This window comes from Apus apus, chromosome 3 (assembly GCF_020740795.1).
Source record: "Apus apus isolate bApuApu2 chromosome 3, bApuApu2.pri.cur, whole genome shotgun sequence".
NCBI classification, from domain to species: Eukaryota; Metazoa; Chordata; class Aves; order Apodiformes; family Apodidae; genus Apus; species Apus apus.
In genome coordinates, this window is record NC_067284.1 from 54,412,393 (window position 1) to 54,437,376 (window position 24,984).

The 24,984-nt window shown below is 37.8% G+C and overlaps 1 protein-coding gene across 6 annotated transcripts in view; it reads left to right on the forward strand.

Moving 5' to 3' along the window:
- The window catches only part of WDPCP (WD repeat containing planar cell polarity effector), a 154,351-nt gene that overhangs the window by 97,212 nt on the left and 32,155 nt on the right, over positions 1–24,984 (forward strand). For all 6 annotated transcript variants that reach the window (XM_051614937.1, XM_051614941.1, XM_051614940.1 and 3 more), the window contains 2 exons: positions 8,338–8,401; positions 14,119–14,221. In XM_051614937.1, the coding sequence (XP_051470897.1) occupies positions 8,338–8,401; positions 14,119–14,221 (167 nt within the window). The remainder of the gene's footprint in view (positions 1–8,337; positions 8,402–14,118; positions 14,222–24,984) is intronic.

Sequence of the window (24,984 nt, forward strand, 5' to 3'; positions counted from 1 at the left end):
TACTGGCACCTGTGACTCAACAAGTGGTTCAAAATTTGGCCTAGCACCATGACTTTGTAATTTAATATTTATCTTTTGGCAGCCAGCTTTAGAAAATACTGAGCTAGTATATTTTTTTCCAAGAAGTCTTAGCACTAAAAAAACACAACTTCTCCAATGTCAGACATGAGGGAGAATTTTCCCTGTACCTCATGGAAAGGCAAGGAGGAAAAGGGCCTCTTCATCTTAACTTTAATACCAAATTTTCATCTGCTGTAGTTTAAAATTGCAGAGATATCAAACATATACGATAGGGTTATATTATAGAGACATCAACTCATCCTTAACCAGGGCGAGGATACTGGGCCTCTGTTAAAGAGCTGTCTTTAGTGTGTAGACATGCTGATATGTTTGCGTAATAAAATCCAGCTTTCATGACATACTGTTGAGTTTACATGATCAGCAGAGTGAGAGGGATAAAGCTGGAAAAGGAGAAAAGCAGAAGTGAATTAATGTAATAAAGGCTAGGATTTAACAGACAGGGTTGAGTAACATAAATGTGAAACAACAGATGTCACTGACTCTTATCAGCATTTTTAATTAACATCTGTTTTTAGTCCAGAGTACTTTGGAAGAGTATGTTGGAGTGTCTCTGTATTTAAAGATAAAGACAGACTATTGAGAAGCTGCTAAGTAGTAAGAGGTTGGGGGAACAGAGAGGTTTAGGGATGTGGGGAAGCTTGGTTGGCTAGGTGGGTGTTCATTGGAGCACTGAGAAACCCAAAGAAAAGCCACTATGATAAAATTGCAAGGTAGGGAAATATTGCTATGGCAACAAAAAACATTCTTTTGAAGGAAAATTAGTATGAAAAAGGAAAATACAGAGTGTGGGAAATTCAAAGGAAGTACACATTATAAGAAAAAACTGAATCTAGTTCAAAGAGAAACAAACTCTCATGGTTTCAATTTTTGTAATAATAGTTTATAATAGTAATAAATTGTTGTTCTCCAGACTGTTACAGCACCTACTATTGAAACTCAGAGCACTTAGCAGACATGAATTAATTATGCTACACATTAGGAAAACGTTCCTGTTGCTTCCAACAGTCATCCTTTTCAGTGGCTAACCCCATTCTCCAAGACTTCAGGCTAACATGGTTGACCAACATCACACAGGAAGTGTGTGACACAAGTGTTTATAGGATCAGGGTCTGTTGACTAATACTTACATGTAAGACAGTTTTATAGTCTTAAGCTAGTGCTATTTTATAGTTAATAGAGCAAAGGTCAACAGATAAATTATGTAGCTTTTTTAATAGCTAAAAACTACTCCTTTTCTAGAATATTTCATACATTTCTTACTAAATATGTATTTTTAAAGTTCAAATGGTGCCTTCTTAGTAAACAACTTCATTCAAAAATTAACTTTGTTCACTTGAAAAATCTGACTCAAAAATGCCTGAATAGCTTTTCTTTGAACCTAAAAAGTCTGTAAGTCTGTTCTGAGAAGAAGGATTTGTATTTAACATAGAGTAATCTGAAGTATTTCACACAATAATTAACTTAGGTTTCCTAGAGCAGAGTATCATCCTAGAAGATAGGAATCACATGGTAAGATTTTTTTTTTCAGTTTGGGAACATGTTCAAGATTCACAGCCAGTTACAGCCCTCAAGGGCTTTCTCTGGCCAGGGAGTCATACTGTCTGGCTCCTCTTATTAGCTTTCTCTTTCCTCCTATTTTTTTAATTTGGTTGGTTTGTTTGTTTTCTTCCTTCATACCAGAGGGCACCCTTTGATGTGACGGGCATTCGGTTCTATGCTTAACAATCTATAATGTTACAGGTGGAATTCCTTTATTTCAGAGACACAGAATTTACACAATATGGTTTAAGTAACAGATTTTGGGAAACTTGAGCTATTTGTGTCCATCTGAAATTTTCTCATGATTATTCACTAACTTTTACTTGTAAAATTTTTGTTTATGACCTTTGAAATGTTCCATAAGGGAATTATTTTTAAACAAGCAACTCAGGCCCCAAATCCAGCACTTCACTTAACATGCCCATATTTAGGGCCCATAGAAAATTATAGGTCATAAACCCATACATTAATGCTTTGCTAAATTTGGGCCTGAGGGGATGTATAGATTATACCTGGTCAACCTTCACAGCTTCTGCATCTAAAATACAATTCAGAAGATTATCCCCTTGACTCACATGCAAATAGACCTGGTGGCTGTTTCTCCATCAGCCTTTGGTGTGCTCTGCAGCACTTTCTCTTTGTCAATATGAGAGTATTTTAGAAGGCAACAAGGTTGTGGATGCCCTTCAGAGGTTTCTTTGTCCTGTTTAGAAGAGTTCATAGTAGCAGGAGGTAGGCAAAATAATACTACTAGCATCTTAGAGGTCGTAACTTACCAATGCGTCTGTTGATTCCTCTGTCATTACACTGACTTAGAGAATCATTGGTGAATCTCAACCAACTTCACAGAGAGTAGAAGTCTCAGAAATAAACAACAAATGCCTACCAGTTTTGTGAAAATCAGCAACCAGTGAGGGTTAAACAGGATGCAAGTAATTATCTCCATCACAAAAAGCAACAGCAGATACATGTTCTGCCAATGGAGACATTGCTAACACCAAGCACAGTCTAAGTTGCTTCATGCTCAAACCATTGTTGGGAGGGAGCTGAATATTCCCTGCTGGGAGGAGTTTATGTTGGCAGGGCACACAGGGAACAGGTAGAGTTACTGTGCCTGTATAGAAGGAAGCACAGGAAACTAATCAACAGTACTCTGCTGCTCATGGAATATTTTCTTTTAAAAAGCAGCAATTATGGTTTGCTTTTCTGATTGTGATATGTGAAAATTCTGGTATGCCTTTGCACATACCTTGGTTTTTAAATAGTCTACCTGCAATAAACTAATACCCAGCAATTCATTGATTTTTGCCAAAGGAGATCAATAGTATTAGGGATAACCTGTTTTCCAGATTCATTATCCAAACAAATAAAAGGAGAGTATCAAGTAAATTCAAAAATTATGAGACCAAGTCACTCAAATCATGCAGTTCTTAAACACAAGCTCACAGTCTGGGGAGAGAAGGAAAGATAGATTCTTTGGAGAGTTCCTGGTCTTCAGGCTGCATTCAGTCATCTGATTTTCTCTGCAACTGGCTTATTTAAAATAAGGTGTCCTGAATTTACTGAAATTTTACTTTAAAATACATCCCTGAAGGTCAATAGAATATGAGGGTTGTCATTTTAAGGATATGCTGAAGTCATGTCATCTATACCTGGCTTCATCACACACCAATATTTTTCATGTGAAATATGTAAGACATTAAGTCCTGGGACAAGGTTTTTTAAATGGGTTCTGAAGCTCTATTCTGAAATAAAACTATATATCTAAATCAATACTGTGATATTCAACAGTTGGTTGAAAACATTTTGCATTCTTTAACCTGATAATCTCTAATTATTCTGCCTTAGAATTCCATTGAAAGAGGGTGCAGAGTCATTTTACAGACATCATTCTTAATTTTAATATTGTCTAATTTAAAAGGAAAATACTTCTGATAATAACAACATTTTTTGAGGGGAAAAAAAGCATGAAAACCATTTCTGTTCCAAAAATTGCTGATATGAGAACTTACGGGAAACGGCTCCTTTTATGAATAATGATTATTATTGTGTTTAAGAAGTGGGCAAGATGCCTAGAAATTGAATGAAAGAATGAGCTATTAAATTGAAATATTAAATGAAATAACTGAATTAAAAGGATCATGTAAACCCTGCAGTAAATGTTGGGAGCTGTAGCTGATTGCACACATTTTCATCATCTGTTTTGTATGCTTAAATACAATTGCTTGATGTTAGTAAACACTTGATTGATATTCTGAATACTTTAAAATCTGAATATGCATCACAGAATACTGAACAATTAAAACTTGTAGTTTGATTACATGTAAATTATTTCAGGTTTTTTTTTCCTGTTCTGTTTGCTCAGTGCATATTTAATATTCACTTTTTGAATGCATATCACCCATGATTGGACTGTGAGATGAGGATGCCTCTGAAATTTCTTCCATTAAAAAGGTTCGCCTTATAAATATTATTTGTGCCACAGCTCTTCCCCTGCAGATTATTTTCTAAATGTTGTGTACCCTTATTGAAGACAAGGAAAAAAACTGCTGCAGCCCTCCTTTATCAGCCCAACACAAGGAATATGCTTACATGGTTGATGGGCATGTCTAAGAAGGCTTGTTGGTTGTAACTAGTCCCTAAAGAAATGTTTCCATCTTTTTTGCACTATATTTCTCTCTTGCTTGCATGAGCTCTTCCCTTCCTCCTCCCTTCACATGATTTTTTTTTCTGGTTCCTGGACTTCTTATGAGATATTTTAATATTATAGGTAAATATTGTAAATATTTTCAAGTTGACCATTTTCTGCCTGAAAAATGTGTATCTAGCTATAAGTAGTTAAGTGTATCTCAATTTAGGCATTGTGGAATACAAAAGACAAAATTCTGCCTGTTGATGTAATTGTAGAACCTCTCATAAAAACTGAAGATGTCTTATCTGCAGGCTGTAATCTGTGCACATCTACAGTGTTTAAAATGACCCTTATTTCTTGAGATTCCAACAGGAGGGAACCCTGGGAATTTGATTCTCCTTTTATGTATGTCAGTGAAAAGAAGATCCTCTCTGAAGTTAATAGAGAAATATTTTTTTTCAAATTTATGTATTTTATTTAAAAGTTAAACGCTGTCCTGGCATCTGTACAGTTAAGTGACATTCTCAAAATATCAGCAGGCAGCAGGTCTGCCCCTTCACCATGGAAAGCAGGTCTGAATTCTTCTCAGTGTCGACCATTATTGACATGATGCTTGTCTTATCTCTCATATTTCCCCTTTGTTTCCTTGTCCATACAACCAACATACTAATAGCCATATTTTTAAATTTTTTTAGGATATGTAGAAAGATTGCATAAGTATATATAATAGTATTATTTTATTATAGGAGAATTTGAACTTAATGTTGTATGTTCTAAACAGCTTACAAGGAAATGTTTTCCTATCTGTCCTATATAGTTAATCACAGTTTGTGAGTTTTAATCTTGAAGGTCATACTTCTGTTGCCTGTCACTTTGACCAAACAAGTGGCTGAACTTCATGGTTTACAGGCAGATTTCCTTATCTCTCTTTTTCAAGAGACATGTAAGTCTTGATTGCTGGGGTTATTGTGAAGCAAGCAATAAGTAACAAGGCGGAGGCGGGGGTGGGAAGACACTCACTTCAAGACCAGTACCCTGTAGATGCCATTTTAGAAAGCAAATATTGTACCATGTAATTGTAGCTCAAGAACAAAAGAGAAGGTGTTTTGCTTGGGTTTGTTTTCTTTGTTTGAAGAGTTGATGAAGTGTAAGTGAGGTGTGCTAGCAATAGCAAGTGGTTTTCCCACAACAGAACATGCTTAAAAAATGGACATTATTAGCTTGAGGTCTCACGCTGTACGGGACTCCCTCTGATTGTTCCTGTAGAATAAAACCAACACAGCTTCCATGCCAAAGAGACTCAAAATAACAAGTATCTTCTAGTGAAGCTAATTTAAAAAAATCCTGGACATTCTTGACTGATTTAATACTCTTTCTCCAAGTAATGCAAACTTGTTCCACTTGTTTGAAACCTGCACGTTAAAGAAATTCAATTTATGATAATTTATGAAGTATCTGTGAAAGCTATCTCCAGCTCTTTTGTTTTGTGAAGAGCATTTCTGGGATAATATTTCCCCCCATTCTCCTTTTCTTCCCCCAGCACAGATGTGAAAACAATGAGCTAACTTCACAGTTTTATTAATAGGGGCCATAATGAAACTGAAGTATGTGATGTTGATTAAAGGAAAAAAATTAAAATCTTGTGAAACAGCAGAGAAATGATAGTTTTAAGGTCATGGTTCCATTCTGCAGGTCAATCAAATGAAAAAGTTACTGTCTATTTTTTGATTGCTGGCATTTTTGCCTTGGCTAAAGCTTATGTCATTCAAATAGTCTGTATAGTTATAACTTTGGAAAAACAAAATAATGATGCAGACTTTTTTTAGCTAGTTGTATAGCCGGTTTCTCTTTGGTTTCCAGTTTCCCCTCTAAATACTAAGAATGTGTATTTAATCTATAATTGAAAAGAAAAATGTGCTGGAAAAAGATATATGTGATAGCTATTTCAGATACACATATTTTAACGTACATATTTGTCTTATTTAAAGCATAGCTTCAGAAGCAGCGTTACAACACAATGTATTTTAATGGAAAATCCTTCATAGAAAGCACATTGAAAAGCTTCAGATTCTCAGATGTGCATGATAAAACAGTGGTGCACTGCCCAGTGTTCAAGAAGTTAACCTTAATTCATCTCTTCCCCTTCCTTAAACAGGTTCTGTGAGGAGGGCTGCAAATTAGTGCTTGGAAGATACAGCAGGGAGATTAGCGTTAGGGAGGAAAGGACTCCTCACTCCAGCTCTTAGGAACCTCAGCTAGAGAGTGCATTTCCTTTTCTACGTAAGCTAAAATATTATTCATTCTCGTCACAAATGTTATACCTAGAGGAAAAGTCCTCACCAGCTCTGTCTTGCAATGTGCTGGACCATTCCAAATATGCTGTAGAAGAGAGCAATGAGGCTGTAGCAAGAGGGAGGCAGAAAACCACCCAGGCTTTGGCCAGGAATTGAGTCCCAGTAGAGGACATCATATGGGACTCCTTCACCCACTGAGAGGAAGGAGGATTCCCATGTTTCTCCTGTGCTTACACTGGCCTGAATAAGAGCTACAGCATTGCCCACTCTTTCCTGAGATACCCTCAAGCTACCAAACTATAAATACTGGCATCCATATGATGCTGTTGGACAATATTCATTGGGCAAGCAGAAACTACACCTTTCTCACACTGAGAAATCACAATGCTGTTTTTTCCCTGCTGGGGCAGAGAAGTAATCTTCCTAAACTTCAAGCATCTACAACTGATCTACTGTTGAAATTGGTAACAGGTGAAATTTTCAGCAATGGGAAAATATAGAAATCATTCTACAAGGGATCAATCTTTTACTTCACAACTGAAACAAAGTTTAGTTATTTTTTTGTTTTGCATATCTAAAAATAATCACCAAATCTGGTTTTGTAGGCATTTTTAAATAGTGTAAAGTGTACAGCAGGAGAAAATGTTTACAAACAGAGTCACTTTCCCACAGTACAGATGGATTGTCACATAGTGGTTATCTACACCTAGTTTAAGAGAGGCATTAGCCCAGTGCAGAATTCCAGCTGCGATTAGCATTTCCTAGTGCAGTGTAGTAAATATTCTCAGAGAGGTTCTGATTAATTGCTTGTTTCCTCCCGCTTCTGTGGAATTCCCAAGAATTGAAAACAAGATAATATATGCAGCCTTCCACAGTATCTCCATCCCATGGAGGTATTTGCTAGGAGATGGTGTATGGTCTCTGAGTAGGAAGAACGTGGCAGTCTGTGCCATTACAAACAGAAGGAGCTGTTGTTCAGCAAGCCCTCAACCCACCAAAGTAATGATCTTGGTATGCCATGATACAGTCCTCCTGAACCATGGTAAAGGTGAAGTTCCACGTGCACGCTACTGCCATCCTTCTCTACTGCATCTCTAGGTGATGCTCAGGTGGTGCTGTCTAGAGGTAATTTCAGCTTGTGAATTTTGTGGTTTTTTCCCCTTGTTTTACCTCATTGACACAATCTTCTTCACCATAGGATTCTCAGAAAATTCTCAGGAGTCTATGATAACACTGGGCTGAGGGAGTTAGGAGGCAAAGCAACATTACACCCTACCTTTTTCAGTCCCTGGGGATTTGTAACTGTTTAGCATGACTCAACTGGATGATCATCTTCAGAGAGCTGTCCTGAGGGTCTCTGAGGACAAAACTTCGTGCAAACTTCTAAAAGGACCTCTGAAGCCTTGTGAGATTTGAGATTAGTCTTTTGTGTAGGGGATTTTGAGGTTTCTACCAGTGTTATTTGGGCTGGCATTTATATATGTTGCGTCTGGTGTCTTTCAAAGGATCAGCTTGCTACAATCTACAGTACTTTCAGCTCCCTTCAGATTCAACTAGATGTGATGGGACTTGACACTGAACACTGAAATTTGCTGAAGGTTTTTAACAGTTAAGGTTAAGGGTAGTCACTGTCCTATCTCATAGTTTTGCAATCCGAGTGTAGCAAGTTTCCCCAGTAGAGCTCTGGCATCACTTTTGTTGAGAATTGAAGGACTTAATCTGCCCATTAACAAAATTTGATGTAGCTCTTAAATTATCCTCAGCAAGTGACATGTTTCCTTTTCCTTGCAGGTATCAGAGATTTGAAAAAGCTTTTCTGCTAGCTGTTGACATAGGTGCTCGGGACTTGTTTATGGTGAGTCATTTCTGGAGACTGAGGCTGTTGTCAGGATGTTAGTTGGCAGCTTTTGTGCAGGTTAAAAGGGATCTGTGTCATTTGCAGTCTTAGACACCTACTGAAGACAGAACTATTCTACCTGGCTTGCCCTTTGCCATCATGAAAATCATCAACGGGAACTGAGTATCTTTAGAGTCATTGACATTTTCCCTAGCGTGGTCTAAAGGCTATTCTTTATTTTCTAGGAATGAATGTATATGTTTTTGAACTTTCCCCTTCTTCATCTGTCCTGATGTGGGTGAATGTCATCTTTCACTCTAATAAGCTTATACGTTTCTAATCTGTTCCTTTAAGAAGTGCAGCTGCTGAGTCCTGGACACAAGAGCTGGCCGTATCCTGGGGATCCTGAATGCTCTTAGTTTGTCTCTTTGGGTTTTGTGAAAAGTGACAAATTATGAACGCTTCTACAGGTACTTTTAAAACAACAAAGCTCAGCAGCATCAACCCAAGGGTTTTTACAATTCATGCACTCTCTGCCCCCTCCCATTTAATTAGCTACAAAAGTAAAATTAACCAGCTCTTAAAAGGTCCTCTGTGTGAGCTCTGCAGGAGGCTCTTGTTTTATAAGATCTTGCACCACAATGTCACAGTGAGGTCAGATGGACAAAGCCAATCGTGCTTTCCTAGTCTCTCAGCATGTTGCTGCTCCACAGCTGATTTCATTGTTTTCAAAGAAACAATAGGAAAGGGGCTTGTTGAAAAAAAGGCCCTTTGAAAGATTCAGTTTGCTCGACTCTTTTGCATAATGAAGGCATTCTGTTGTTTAAATTAAGCTTTGACACTAGATGTTAATATCATTTATCCCATTAAGTCACTTGCCCTGCTAGTTTGATCTTGATATTTAAATTGTATGTTAAATTACACAATTAAATCCTGCTTTTATGGGTTATGAAAATTACCTTCTAATTATATAAAAAGTTGTGCGAACCTTTTGATGTTTTTTTCACAGCTCTAATCATCTGGCTTGTTCCATCTAATTAGAAAGATGTGAATACTGCGATAAACTTTTCTAAGTATGCATGTAAATAATATGATGGAAATGTCAGACTTTTAGGAAATTCATTACATGTTTTATGTTTACTCTCCTCCATTTTTCCTCTTTTTAGCTCCTCTTTTTCCTTTTCTCTTTTTATGGAATGTAACTTCTTCAATGCAAATTTTACACCTAATCAAGTGAAGCACTCCTGCAGCAACATATAAGATTCAGACTGTAACATACCTGTGGCAGGTCATAGCTTTTTGTCAGGGGGTCTCCCACCATACAGATAATAAATTCTCCCCAAGTAATTTCAGCCATTCTGGCAGAACAAATGACCCAGTATTTGGCCTGCTGCCTCAAGGGCCCTCTCTCGTAGAGCTGAGAGCATTTCCTACATTATCTTGTTCTCTTTCCTCCCCTGCACTAGCAGCAGGACCAAGGGAGCACCTCTGTCCCAGGGGCGGAACACCAGTGTTGAGTCAAGAGATGGGTGCAAAGCTGCTAACAAGAGGGAGGGACTGTCAGTACCAGGCTCCACAAGTGATACCATGTCGTCCTCTCAAGAAAAAGGTTCTTCAGCTTTCTTCAAGAGGAGGTTCAATATTCACAGAGAAATTAACTCCTTTCCTACTCTTCTTAATTCTCCTTTCCCCTCTCAACACCTACTCTCCATTTATCATCTCACCAATGCTCTGAAACATAGAATCATAGAATAATAAATATATATTTCCACACAGTTTCTCCTGGATTACATGGCTATGAGATAAGAACCAGTTCTATATTATCCTCGTTCTGCTTGCATTACCATTGAGATTCCTCATAGTTTCTCCTAAATCCTGCAATGAGCAGTACACACACCTACCTTTTCAAATCCTGTTAACTCGCTGCCTCCTCTGGGGAAATGTCCTTTTCCTAGTTCATCTCGTAAGTACAGTACTAAAGAACAAACTGTACAATAAGCTAACAATGGCACTGCTGCAAGACTATTAAATATAGGACTCAAGAAGTTTAAAAGTGCATTGGTTATAAAAAGTACTAATTTGTGCACAGCAATTTCTAAAGAATATGGCTTCATTACACTAAATACTGGGTGAAAATTAGCCTGTTCCCTGAAAGCTTACAATCCTTCTAGATATTATTAAAGCAATACTATTGCTAAGCAAGGTTTGTGTATCCTTCACTTCTGCTTAACACTGGATAATTTGTTTATGTAGGTCAAAATGCAATTAATAACATACAACTTGATATTACCTATATTTAAAGCATTTATAATTGTGCACAGTATGAATAACTAATATAGAGGTCAATTATTTGTACTGTTGTTTTACAGACCAACCAAATGCATTTAAAAATGAATTCGGCTCCAGATGCATCTAGGAGTCACGTCATCTTATTCCCAGTTAATTTAATGGGATTTCAAGAAAAAAAAAAAGACTAAAGAAAGATACCTGATTACGTAAGCAAAACAGGAAAGAAAAAAATCTGTTTATTAAAGGGAAACAGAAAAGGAACAAAACAGGACAGAAAGGAGCAGATATAGCAGAAGCTGAGGAGTATCCAAACATTGAATACTCATCTTCTGAAATTTCTAAGGAAACGGCCTGTTTCTTGAACAATTTATCCAGAGCATCTCTAAACAGGGCTCTGCAGCATTCCTGTAATTTATTCTGAGATTGCAAAGAAGTTTGAGAGAATGCTCTCTGAGGGTTCATTTCTTTCAAAGAAAAGGAAAAAAAAAAAAACAAAACACAACAAACAAGGCTTAAAAGTTAGTCCTGTAGCTATAGCGTCACTAGTGTGATGCCATAATGACACACATGCACTGCTGTGTCTCTCCATAAGCTTTACCCTCACGTCATATCCAAGTCCATCAATTATTATCATCTCCTACAAAGTTCAATAAAAAAATGAAACTGCAAAGGACATCATATCATGAACAACAGCTACATTTATTGGACAGTGACTGATCCAATCTGTGACAGAAAAGATCAAGCAATAGAAGGTTTGTTAGCCTGAAATCCTTTTGTAGTATGCTCTAGCTCTCAGCTGCTGGAAATTCAAAAGGCCATCACACGTACCAAAGGTAGCAAAAAAATGCAAGCAAAAGACACTTTAATAAAACTGTCAGATCTTGGGTGATACACTGATGAGGAAAGTGCATGTTTCGAAGAAACGTTGGAATTTTGCCCAGAAATATCCTATAGACAAATGCACATCAGTGTTCCAAATGACTTCTGCTCACCGAGGGCCAGCTCTGTGAGTCACAAAGATGAGGGTAAAAAGGAAGTAGTCCAAAAAGTAATCAAAATGTTAAATGATGAAACACAGCCCTTTCAGCAAACTCCTGATAAGCAGCTAGAAATTGTTTTTATTGTCACCATTGCTTTTGAGAAGGGTGTGATCTTTGGACTGATAAATTCTTTAGATAACTGTGTGAAAACTCTCTCTAATTCAGCTATTTATTTTTTTTTCTGTAATTCTGTAAGGCACCCTGTAATCCAATGCTCCTTTCTCTTTTGTTTGTTTTCTAGTTTTATTCTACTCAGTGTTATAAATTCTTAGAAAAAAATCAATTTTTGCTGGCTTATATGATGAGCAACACCTACATTTGATATGAAATTGTCTAATTAGGAGTTTTTATATCAGTAATCTTTTCTTTCTGAGGCTTGTTTAGAGATAGAGATAAGAGGAACCAGAAGGAAAGCCACCTACCAGTCCACTGCTATATCCTAACCCCTGTTAGCAATAGATACGAAGCATCTTTACTTTTCTTTCCTCAGAAAACAAGGGCAAAACCAAGATCTGAAAGTAACAGATGTCTAAGTATACACAGCCTCTGAACTAAGAGAACTTTGTCATTTTCTGCAGTTGTTTCCATCCCCTCCCCTAGTTTATTATTTAAAATCAAAGTAAAGTAAACGATACTTCTCTTAGTTGTTTGAGCTACAAAAAGACAGTCATTAAGCATAGTCAGAATACATTTTTAAATTAGTGAACACAAACTGCCTATACATTCAAATCTTTGTAAGTTCAGACTTGTTCAAGAGCCCTTGGGTTTTCTATTGTTATCTAAATAAGCTGACAATATCTACTGTTTAATCTTCATAGAAATCATACCTTGCTACTCAGGCCCTTTTCTCCTGACAGCCCTGCTAGACCTACAAAGAGAGGAAGTACAGAGTTCGCAGCAAGTTCGTAATTCATTACTTTGCTCCAAGACACTTACACATTTTTTAAGTCCCACCTGTGACTGTAATTAAAAAATGTTGTCATCTCCTGCAGACTGCTGGGACCCTGCAAGTCAGTGCCAGATTTTCCTGTGTAATTGCTCTCAGTTTCCCTAACCTTCTCAGATTGCTTTTTTTTTTTTTTTTTTAATCTTTCTATGATAATTATTATTAAATGTGGGGATAATAATAGCAGTATATTTTTCTCCTAACACTATTACGCTCACTTTTTTCATCTAGCTTCTCTTTCTAGGTTAATGTCACTTTTTCTTGTAAAAGTTTCTGTCTTACTGGTTGTGTCAGTGAACTCATCCTGAGAAGTGTGAAATCTTCTGCATTAGTGAGAATATAGTTGCTTTTATGGTATGGAGAGGTCAATATTTCCAGCAAATACTCCTTTTTCCTTCAAATTCCTGCATCCAGATAGATTGCAGAACAATGGCCAGGAATTACTTAAATCTTTGGATACCAAATAGCCTCTTCAATAAAGTGGAGAATAAAAACTTTGCTTACTGTTCTTGGGTTTCCCTCACTTCATATGTCTCAGTTCATGCACAGAGCAGCCTGGGGCTGTGATACCAAAGGAGAAAGAGGTTAATTGTCTCTCTATTAATGGTCAAGGATAAAACTTTACTTCAGGGGCCAAAACTAAAAGCAGTGAGACTGTAATTTGTCAGTGGGAATATATTGTCCCACAAATTGTGCTTTATGCACTACAAGTAGTTTTCACCTCAAAGGTTAACACACAATAAAAAGCCCTGCAATTCTCCCCTGCTGCAGCCCTCTGATTTTTAACCCTAGACGGAGGACTAGATGCAGAGTATTGGCAACTATTCAGGCTAGATGACAACAGTTTTGGAAAGCCCCTTGTGGTCCAAGGAATCATGTCACCTGCTTGGGTGTTAAAACTATTAAGCAACCATTGTTGCTCTCATTACCTCCAATATCAGCACAAGGAGGACCACCATGGCCTTACTCAGAGAACAGTAAGTGTAACATGACAAACTCTGAACAAAAATTAGTCCCAGAAGAGCTTTATCCCAAACCACATGTACTAGTTGGAAGCCTTAAGACACTTCAAATAGGGGCTGTGAGCCAGAGAAGTTCCAGTACTTCAGATCTGGTTTACACAGAGCCACCTCCTATTAACCCTCTTTTAATTCATGTTGCACCAACAGAAGTTACCTTGAAAGCAGACAGATTGGTTTCTTTCATACACTGAGTCAATAGCTTCACTTTTATCAGTGCGTGATTGGTCAGTGTTGTATTCATTGCTGTATTCAACAGCACAAGTAAGATAATAAATTTGCATTGGAAGGGAATTAAAATGTAATGGTAGGTTCATCAGTTCCATCTGTGTTTGTGATCTAAATAATAAAAGAACCTCTTTCTCTCAAAATCCCTTTTGTTACTCCTATGAGATTAATTTTAGATTAATCTTTTTTTTTTTTTCTCTTTTATTTCCAAAGGACATCCACTACCTTGCACTAGATAAGGGTGAATTGACACTAGCTGAAGTGGCAAAGAAAAAGGCTAATGACATTGATGCAGAATCAATAACTACTGGAATTGGTAAGAGTTACTGATGTTTAAAAAGCCTTTTTTTGTTTTAATCAATACTTGTCCTGTACAACACCATGTTAGATTTGTAGGGGCGGTATTGTTTCAGTTGCATTGTTTTATTTGAAAGCGAGACAGTATTTTTATTTTCATAACTAAAGAGGGAGGCTTTTAAAAATAACAGCTTTGCTTTCAGTACCCAGGTGAGGATTGTGTCAATGTTACAAAGCTAAAAATATTTATACTATGGTTATATAGAAAAGTTCAATCTATACAAAGTGTACTGAGTGCAAGAAGTAAGGGACTGAATCTGAAAATCTTTGTTCATACCCGTGTTAAAGGCCAGCTATGGCAATTTCATTCACTTCTAAAGATTTGACCATTCACACTGTCAGTAACTGGAGTCACATCATGAATGCTTTAGCAACATTCAGTTGAAACATTTACCCATGTGAGCACGGGCTCATATCCTGGCTTTAAAGTAATAGTTTTGCATGCAGTGGGATTCTTGCTGTTGCATAGCTCAAACACAGACAACTTTTCAGGCAGGGGAACTCCTAACTCATTCCCTTTCTCCTTGTGTTTTTTCTGAATTGTCATGAAGATATGTATGCAAATACACAGACTATTCTGATTTAGGCCCTATAGCACAAACCAAGCAGAAGGAATCAAAGTCTAGGTAGCTGACCTCCAGCAAAGAGAAAGTAGACAAAGAGGGGGGGAAAGAACAAAAATCGTGCATGAAATATGCACAGTGCTGTTTTGCTTATTCTGCTGCATCTTTGACTATTAGAGGAAATCACTGAGCTTTTGTCCTTGTCCCATGCCAAGAAGCAGAATGTAATTAAAACTCAGAAGGAGTCACAAAACCTTTGAGATCTTGGGTAATAGGATGATTTTAGAACTGTACGTCTTTGGTGTTTACCCAGAGCATACAAGCAAATGCCATTCAAATCTATGAGAAATGCAGAGAGGTGGTATGTGCATTTATTTCTATATTTTGTATAAATACTTATTTTTATATTTTGTATAAATCCATGACTTCCAAGGCTGCGCAACAGAGTATCACCTTCCCTCTCCAGCAGAGTAGAAATCAAGCAGTGCCTCTCCTGAACTCTTCCCTTCAGGGTCTCTTATTTTCAAGCTTAAGTCACTCTGAGCATTTTTTGCACTGCAACTGGGCCTTTTGAGTAAGCCCTTTCACCACAAGAATTGCCAAACCTGGCATTTGTTTAGGTCATCTCTTTCAGGCACTCTTTAAAGCATACAGTTACATCTCCCTTGCTTTCTGTTCTTCTGTTGCTTAGGTAGTTGTCCTCTGCACCTAATATAACAAGACTTGTATCTGATAATTATCTATTCTTTTGCACTTAACCCAGAAAATTTAAGCACTAATCTGTGTTTTTCTTCAGTTCCTTGCAAAATAATATTATTCCTAGATTTCTGAATTTAGGCTATTTTTAAGGTAACTGAGAGCCTTATATAATACTATAGACATATATATAAAAGAGGGCTAGGGGAGAAACCTGAGGTGATCACAAAGTCTTACTTGCATATCAGATGTGATATGTGTTACTACAATTCAGTTACAAATGTGCAGGCACACAGCCTTCCCCTCCTTCAGAGCAGTCTTACAGTTACCTTTGTAATTCCCTATAAGCATAAATTATTAAAGTCATTTTATATGATAAAGTCTTTAAAGTGTTCTCATTTGCTGAATAATTAACTATCAGAATTTAAAATACTTTTCAGTGCCCCTGGGACAAACTGTCACTGAGTTTCGTCTATAAGCAGTAATGAATTTGCATCCAATTCATTTTATATGAAAATAAGCAAGAATCTCCCTTTCACTGCAGATTGGATGATCCCACCTTAAACATGCAAAATCTCAGCCACAGGTTTTTTTTTTATTATACTTAATTCCAACATACTTTCTTGGTGATGTTTCTATTTCATAATCTGTTTTTAGCAAAAAACAAAAGTGCCATGGGGCATGAAGGACCTAGTGAAAACAAAAGGAAAAAAAAGTGCTTTATATGTAAATTACTATGTTTATTTAACATTTTGAGAGGGTGACAAAATCTCATTCCAGAGCCAGAAGCTTTAAAATGCAGTTTCAAACAAGTCTTTGTCCCCTAACCATCTCCTAAGCTCAGTCCTCTTCATCTAGTCCCTGATCTCTGGGGCTTTCAGCCACTCAGTTCACCAATGGTCACATTTCTCAGATCAAACCCCAAACTTCTTGAATACTCACTTCAGGCTTCTACAGGAAGGCAGCAACCTAAGCAAGCAGAGGCAATCAAGCAAACCTAAGCAAACAAGGGGCAATCAGTGCTATTGATCCCAAGTTACACTGAACACCTCCCTGGATAAAATCTGGCCTCTCTACAGCATAGTTCATATATATATATATATATATATGTATATATATATATATATATATATATACATATATATATTTTTATATATATTTATATTTATATTTATATTTATATCACAATATTAATACAAATGTGAACCATTATTGTATGTCAACATCTGATGATATTTCCTGAGCTAGCCCATCCCTAAAATTCATCTCAACTCTACTTGAAAATTACATGAGTCAGTGCTCCTGGCTGATTCCCAAGCCCTTAAGAGTGCTCCATCTTGTCCCAGATATATTTAATTTGTCAAGATATTTCTGTGTACGGGGCTCACTTCAAACATAATATATTTCAAACTTAGACTTTTGGAAAAGTTTCAAGCTCCTACAAATAATGTAGAACAACAATATGATTTCAGCTGAAATGTACAGATGTCATCCAGGGTTCTGTAGTCATTAGTCTCACATGTGTCAAGATAAAAATAAAAATAGATGGATTATTTTGAAATTTTCTGAAATTTTAGCTCTTCTCAGTTCCTACAAGATTGGTGTTTGCTATACACCATTTTGAAGAAGCCACCCTCAAAGCTAAGAATATCTGGGTGCATGTGATAAAACACCTTCAAGAGCATAGGAGTTTGGTGAGAATATTGCTGAGCAAGATGAAGTGTCAAGTGAGCTTGCTATGATTTTGGCAGAATCAGGTGTTTTGTTCAACTGATTAAAGTCTTCTAAAGAAAATTATTCTCATAAGATTTTGTTTGGCAGCCTGTGAAAATGCATCTTGAGGCATACGAAGATCGAAGTAATGGTATTGTACATCTCATAGACTGCCTTAACTGTCTCCTCTTTCCCCACTCCCATTTGATCAGCAGACCAGTGGCCATAGATATTGTGGTTTCCTTTGCCAAAGATATTCTGTTGAGTTATTTCTGTAGTAAGTCTACGCATTCCTAACGAGGTCAGGGAGTTCGCATTTAGCCTTGCCTAGAAATGTATGCTGTGCACCTCATTTCACTTGATTAAGACAGAGAGGACTTTCTTCAATATTGACAATATTTGTAGCTTACTAATTAATTCTGTTTATGGGTGTAACCTCACATATACACTCCTGGAACAATATTGTCCACAGTGGAAGAGTGTGTCTGTTCGGTACTGTAAAGTGTAGGTTGCTAATGTAAAACTTGAATTGCAAAGAACTGGCATGGCACAGCCTGTTCAGAAATGCCACAACTAATAATGATCACAGAGGTGAGGAACTCAGCCTTCCAGACATCATTGCTCAATGAATATCCAACAAAGAGCATATGTAGTCAGTGTCAGAAAGTTTCCCAAGGCCAACTTCCAACAAATTACATTAGGGCCTAGCAAGATGATTTTAACCTTCAAATCAATGGCTTTCACCCAAAAGGGATTCATGTTGTGACACAACAGGTAACTGCTGCAAAGTTGAAAGTCAAATTGGGAAACCTTGTATTTCTACTTAGAATTAAATTCAGAATATTAGTAACACCAGTGCTTAGGCACAGAAATATCTTAATGAAAACACGATATTGAGATAATTGTTCTGAAATGCTAGATGGGATTCACATTTTGGTGGTTCAGTAATGTCTCATGAATTGTTTGAGGTTTTTCCACTTAAAATAGAACTTTAAAACATTTCTGGAATTATTCCATAATATTTGCAAGTGAGATGGGAAAGCTTATCAGTTCTCACAGAGGCTGAGGTCTAACTTCCCACACTGTTCATAAAATTATATTCAAAATTTAGGGGTCCTAAATATTTCACTGTACTGACAAGGAATGTCACCAGTTTGAACTTTAAGAGGAGAATTTACTAATTTCTTCTTAGTTCTGTGATAGTATTTTATATTGAATGGCTTACATGTTGTTTGCAATAATAATGACACATGCTATAGTGTTTTGTCTTCCATACAGTGTGTCTGGGATACCAGTCTGGTCTTGCAAGCAGTCTGCTACCTCCAAATCACTTGTAATTTGCTCGTATCTTCCCCTGTTCCTGACAGTCCTAGCAAGCCTGCTTGCATTTCAAGACCATGTTTAGAATCGTCCCCCTGTTTTTGTAACCTTCTCTGGCCCTGCATTAGCCTAGTTGATAACTCTTGTTCCTCTTCTGATCCATAATGACTCCTTTCATCTGTCAAGCAATAGACTTTTCCCTTTCTCTCTTGTACCCTCTCTGACACTGATGACAAAGCCTTCTTCATTTCCTACTCTCCCTTGGCACACGCTTCTTTCTCTTGCTATCAAGTTATCCGAGAATCTTCACCTTTTATTTCTTGCATTATTTTTATTTCACTGCCTAACATGTTTATAGCATGCTTAAAAGGTATTATCCAATGCACAGATGAACTGCAATCTGGAAAGACTCAGGGGAGACCTGTTTATGCTACAGTTTTTTTGGAGTTCTTCTCCCTTCAGTGTAGGTATTAGATCTCCTATTTATTTATTTAGATTTTCAGTTTAAGTCAGTCAAGACCTCTGGATTCTTTGCTTTTATTTTTCTAATAATGTGACTTTTCCCCCAGAGAGCCAGAAAAACATTTTTAATGAAAAAAGTTTTTTAAGTATGATTGGCAGTTAACCTGTGGCAAGGAATTAGTTTCCACAAGCACTTTTTTAATATTGTGCCACACAAGATGAGTGTCTTTGAAGATCCATAGTAATTTGAAATTATTTAACCGTGCTCATGTGAACACTATTTTGCACGTCTCAAGCCACGTACAGCGTTTGATACAGAGGACACTAACCACAATGAAAAGATTTCCACCATCTTCATTGGGCTTTGGATGAGGATTTTAGGCTGCTGGAGCCCCCTGGTTTCAAGAGGAGCTGGTGGCACCCAGTGCTCATGGCATGGAAGCCTGGTGTGGTGGTAGTTCTGCATTTGCAGCCTGGCATACCTGTCTCATTGGGAATGTTACAGTATCTTCCCATATATAACTAAGTGGATCTGCTGTATTTTCTTCTTAGTTCTGGTGTCTGCCTTTTTTTGTTAATGACATGTTTAGTTTTCCAACTAGTAGGGAGGATTTTACTTTATTGAGAGGTTACAGGCACTGATTACTCCCCTCCTTGTGTTCTTTTTGAGGACTTGTTTGCTTTACTTAAGGTCTACAGTAAAGCCAAACTATTTTTGACTCCACCTCATCTCACCTCTCCGCTTGCTTGTGTCATGATGTCAGTTTTGATCTATACCTTCCCACTGCTAGACAGCTTTGCCTAAAGATATAATCCTCAGCCCCTAATAATTATAAGTACATCAAAGGCTAGCTGGTTTGCTTAGCTGCAGAGGTCTACACAAAGATCTGTGTATCTTCACTTGAAAGAGATTTATAGTTTTGTGTCAAGCTTTAGAATAATCATTGCATTCAATTTTTTTACCTTCTTTGTTGTGACATATTCTTGCCCACTGTAGAGCCTGGTTTAAAAAGCACCATTATATGCCTGAAATGAAGACACTATTCTTCTTAATATTGCAATTTTAATGATCCTCGTAATTTATAATGTCTGTCAGGAGTAAAATTTTGCCATATTCAAGATGAAGAAGTCTTAGCAAAAAGTCACAGATTAGCCATTTTTTTCCCCTTCATTTTAAATGATGTGTTGAGTAGTAAAAAAGAAAAATCAGTAACTGGAAGAGCTAGCTTTAGGGAGTTAAATTTTTTGTATCTATAGCCACATACTATGACAGATTTATAAACAATAAAAGGGCAATATTTCCAAATTCTGGAAAATTAAAGGAATTTTCTGTGTCTGATCTGTATTTATTCTACTAACAACTAGGTTATTGCAAGGTATCTTTGCAGTGTATTTCCATCTTATCCCTATAACCTCCAGCAAAGTTGATGCACATAGACAGTAGAGAATCAATGACACTAATTACAAAGTAAACAATGTATTTTCCGTGGCAACATATCAAGAAGTAAGTTACAAAAGTGAAAACCATTCATAGAGATACTCCTTGGCTGAGAATGTTACATGATAAAGAACAGTTGGGCAAAAAACATCCTGAAGGAATGCCCATGGCATTGCACTGAAGTAAAGAGAAGCAAGTCAGTACTCAAGGATCCATTGACTCTATAGCTCAGAATTTAAGTAGGAATTTGACTTCTCAGCAGTGACCCCATAGATTGAAGTATATTTAAATGAAAAGCACACATAGTTAAAATAACTGTTGAAACAAACTATCAAAGAAATTGATGCATGGAAAGTGTCTGTGCATGGAGAATAAATTAATACCTTTCTGGGAAATAGGTTTTAGCCAAATACAATTTATGCATTAGTCAAACACAAGTTTTTCTGGCTCCATGGAGGATACCTGGATGAAATTTAATGGCCTCTAATTCACTGTAGGTCAAAGTAGATTATTTATACTGTATCATTATAGTATAATATTCATATGTTCTGGATTCCAGTCTTGCCTACAGCTCTGTGAAAAAGCCCCTGGTAAATCTCCCATTAGCTTCAAAAGGCCCACATGTAGGCTAAAAGACAGCAGTTAAAAGCCACATAATGTATATTCACACATCTCATAGAATGCACGTGTGTGTGTACATAAGTGGGTGTTCTGTTTACACATACGCAGCCAAAATCTGGCCAGTCATAAAAATAGCTCCAAATCTGAACACAAGTGCTAGATTACTTATTACATATTTATATTTTGCTTCATGACATCAGCAGCCACAGACTTTGCTGCTGCTGCTGCTGCTTTTTTTTTTTTTTCCTGAAAGAACAAGAAATAATCACAGGAGGAGGTGTTTTCATAATTGCTGTAGCTGGCTGAGAGCTTCGTGTCTGTATGTTCATGGTGTGTCAGGGGTGTGTTTGTCTCACACACCCTAGAGCCATCCTTGAGCCTCTAGTTTTCTGATAGGGAATTCGCTGGTTGCATTTCTACGGGCTGAAAAGAGTTGGCAAACACATATTTGCATGGCAGTTGGTATGTGTTTTGTCCTGTTTGTTCTGCCTAATGTAATGTGATGTGACAGGGCTGCAATTCATCACATCAGTGGCATGACAGCAGAGGAATTAGAGAAGAGGTAGGATGGTGGGCTGATGCAAAGTGTCAATTTAACATTTGATTATAATATTTCAACATTAAGTCTTCTTTGTAATGGCCCACTGAAGAATTATCACCATATATTCCCCATGTGGGTGAGTTTTAGCAACAGTGATCAGATATAGCATAGTCAACACCAGGAGAAGCCTGTAGCTCTCTGTGCTCAAAAGGACCAACTCTTGTAAATAATAGAACCTCTGCGTATCTGGTTTCTGATCAAACAAGCAAACAGAAATGTTGAAAGACTATTTATTTATTGACTCCTCTTTCACTACAGTCCCCAGCCACACCACAGGCCTTTAAGTGGGGATACCATGGAAATGCCCACAGCAAAATCAGAGGCTGAGGCTGTTTTCCTCTAAAGGCTCCTGCACAAGAGACTGTTTGACAGTTCACCCCTCAAAATTCCTGCAACAAAAGCAAAGGTGTTTGATGACTTGATGCTAGTTCTTGTTGAATGCTTTCAGCCTAACAAAACCAAGTTCCTGGTAAAATCCTGGCTCAGGGCTGGTGACATTCTAATCAGGATATCACTGGTGAAAGCCATAGGGAAAAGCTCAGCAGGGCCCAAGAATAAGCTTTCCACCCATTGCTGTTGTCAGTGTTGTGCTTCTTAAAGTGCTAGACTTGGCTAGATGAAGAAATGTAATGGGCTGTTTAAGAAAAAGTGTTGGTGAAAAATTGATCAGAAGCACCTAATACAAGGCAGTAAGTACATCCAGAGTTAATTTTTTCCTTCATTTAAAATAAACTCTGTATTCCGTTTCACCTATTTTAATATCTTTGCCCTAAATATCCTTCCTGTTAGTTAGTCTGCATTGAGACTTTTTTTCACTTTAAATCTCAGTGCCATGAGACTGCTGCCACTCCTGAACTCATTCATGAGTAATATCTGCCCTTCAATAATACTTTTCACAGCATTCAAGATCCCAAAAGTCCTGAATCACACTAGACTTCAAACTGTAAAATTCAGTCTCAAAAACTGATTGTGAAGCAGCATTGGTTATCTCTGCAATGTTGATATTATGAAATGGTAAAATATTATAATATGATGAAAAGATATCATTAATAATAGCTTATAAGCATGTATGGTGACCATTATAATTAGTTTCTTACTGCAGGTGCTCTGCAGGTCCCACCTTTTCATCTTCACGATAACCAAAGACTCAACAGCCACTTGATTTTTGCCTCCTGCCCTCCCAGCGCAGGGCCTGGCTGTAACATGTGCCTTCCTTGAGAGCTCAGGCTCCCTGCTTCTCTGCCCTCTGTCAGGCCACAGTTCCCCCCTGCCCCTGCCCAGCTCTTGCCCATATTTAAATGTCTTTGCAAGGCTGCGATTGATGTCAGCAGGGAGACTTGGCATGCCTGACTCCACCAGCCCTGTCTGGATGGTGCTCAGTGCTCAGAGCTCAGCCTGGACTTCTCGTAAGGAAACAGTGGCAGGATTTACAAGGACTTTCTTACTGTCCTTCACCAGCAATGGCTCAGAGCACAGCTTTGAGTCATACCACAAGATCAGTTAAAAGTCACGGTATAGGGTCTCACATTAATTAGATCCCATGGATTAACCACTTTACTGACATTTTAAAATTTGTCACTGTAAAGGAACGTGGAAAACAGTATTTTTGCCTGTAAAATTGTGTTTAAAACCTCTGCATAACTTCTAGGTTTTTTAGAAATACAACACTGTTTCATATCAACAGCTAGCTTGCACTTTTTCCTTGATGTAACCTACTTTCTGCTACATCACGCTATAGTTATTCTTATGCCTCTGCTAAATTTAGTCATTTCCTTTGCTAATTTTCTTACTGCTGAAAATTCCCCCTGGAGATACCCAAATATGCTGGAAGTACACCATGTGAAGAGCAGATTCTGGGGTAATCCCAGAGACTTTATAGAATAGCCCTAGCAGAATCACTTGGAAGATCATGAACCATCAGAAGCCTTAACATGAACTCACCCTCTGACTGTGCCACATAACCCATGGAAGGAAGGATTTGAGACCCAGTCTAAACTCATGAATCATCACTTGAAGTTAATTTCTAGATTTCACCACACCTCTGCATAAATAATAGAAAACTTTTAGTAACCAGATGAAAGAGTATGGCTACAATTAATTATTTATTTTACTTCATGGGATGCGTTGTGGCCAAAGAAAAACAGCCACAAAGTGCTTTACCTTAGGCCCTTGCTTTTAGCCACCAAATGGCAAGATGGATTAGCTCACAGCCTTGGATACAGAACCCGTGTGAGTATAGTCTACTGCAATGTAAGCCCAGATGGTTCCACTGACCGCACTGTGGTAGCCTCAGGTATGTAAGGGAAGAACTAGGGCCACAGCACTCTGCTCTGACCATTGTAGTAAGCAGAAAAAACAGCAAAACATTCTGGAAAAATGCCTGATTTTCTCAAAAATTCATGAAGGATGCATGAGCTTTAGTCAATGCCTTGTTTTTGTATCTTATTATCAACTATACTGTCCCAACCTGTTCCCTTGTGTGTTTGAGAGCTTTGCTGCCCACTCGTCAGGATCAGAAATAACACAGCAGGCCAGGGGCTGGATTAAATTAGACCTTTCCAGCCATCACCAACCTATTGGATGACTTTGACCAGCTCATTTTAGCCTTTGTTGGTTTTGTTCTCATCGGGAACTGTGTGAGCTCTCTGTGAAGGGTCACCCATCACTCTTGGCAGCATCCAAGCCCCATGCCACAGCCCCTCCCTTGCTTTTGCCATGCTGCTTCGGCACTGTGCTCTCAGCTTCTCCCCACCGGTGCCGTGTTTCCAGCGCTGCAGAAGTTAACCACACAGTCAGGTGAAGTCCATTTCCTAAGCTTACTTGTTTTCTGTAATTTAAAGGACTTCTTACAACACAGGGTAAAAACACACCCCTGAGAAATCAGCTGTAATAGTCTAGTTCGTATCTGCCATTAGGTGTCAGTGTGACAACAACCATGATACACACAAAGGCTACTCCGGGGCGCAGGAATGCCACCCCATCCTAAACTCCTCATTTTCGACTCAGGAAAAATGCAGTATGCAACTGAGAGGAAGAAGAAAGTTTGAAGAAAGCAAGAACCATTTTATTTCAGGTTTTTCCATCATCTAATTGGTGTTATTTACTAACAGATAAATCTGTTTGCATTTCATTCAATGTGTCTCAGGTTCCTGGTGCTGCAGTTGTCAAAGAAGTGTAATATTTACAAAACCAGGACAAGAGCTTCCGCACACACTGATCTGACACCCGATTTTGGGACAAAAGAAATAGTCAATATTATTAGTAATTTGCAGTCTGCAGGAGGTAAACTGCTTTGCCCATATGCAAAT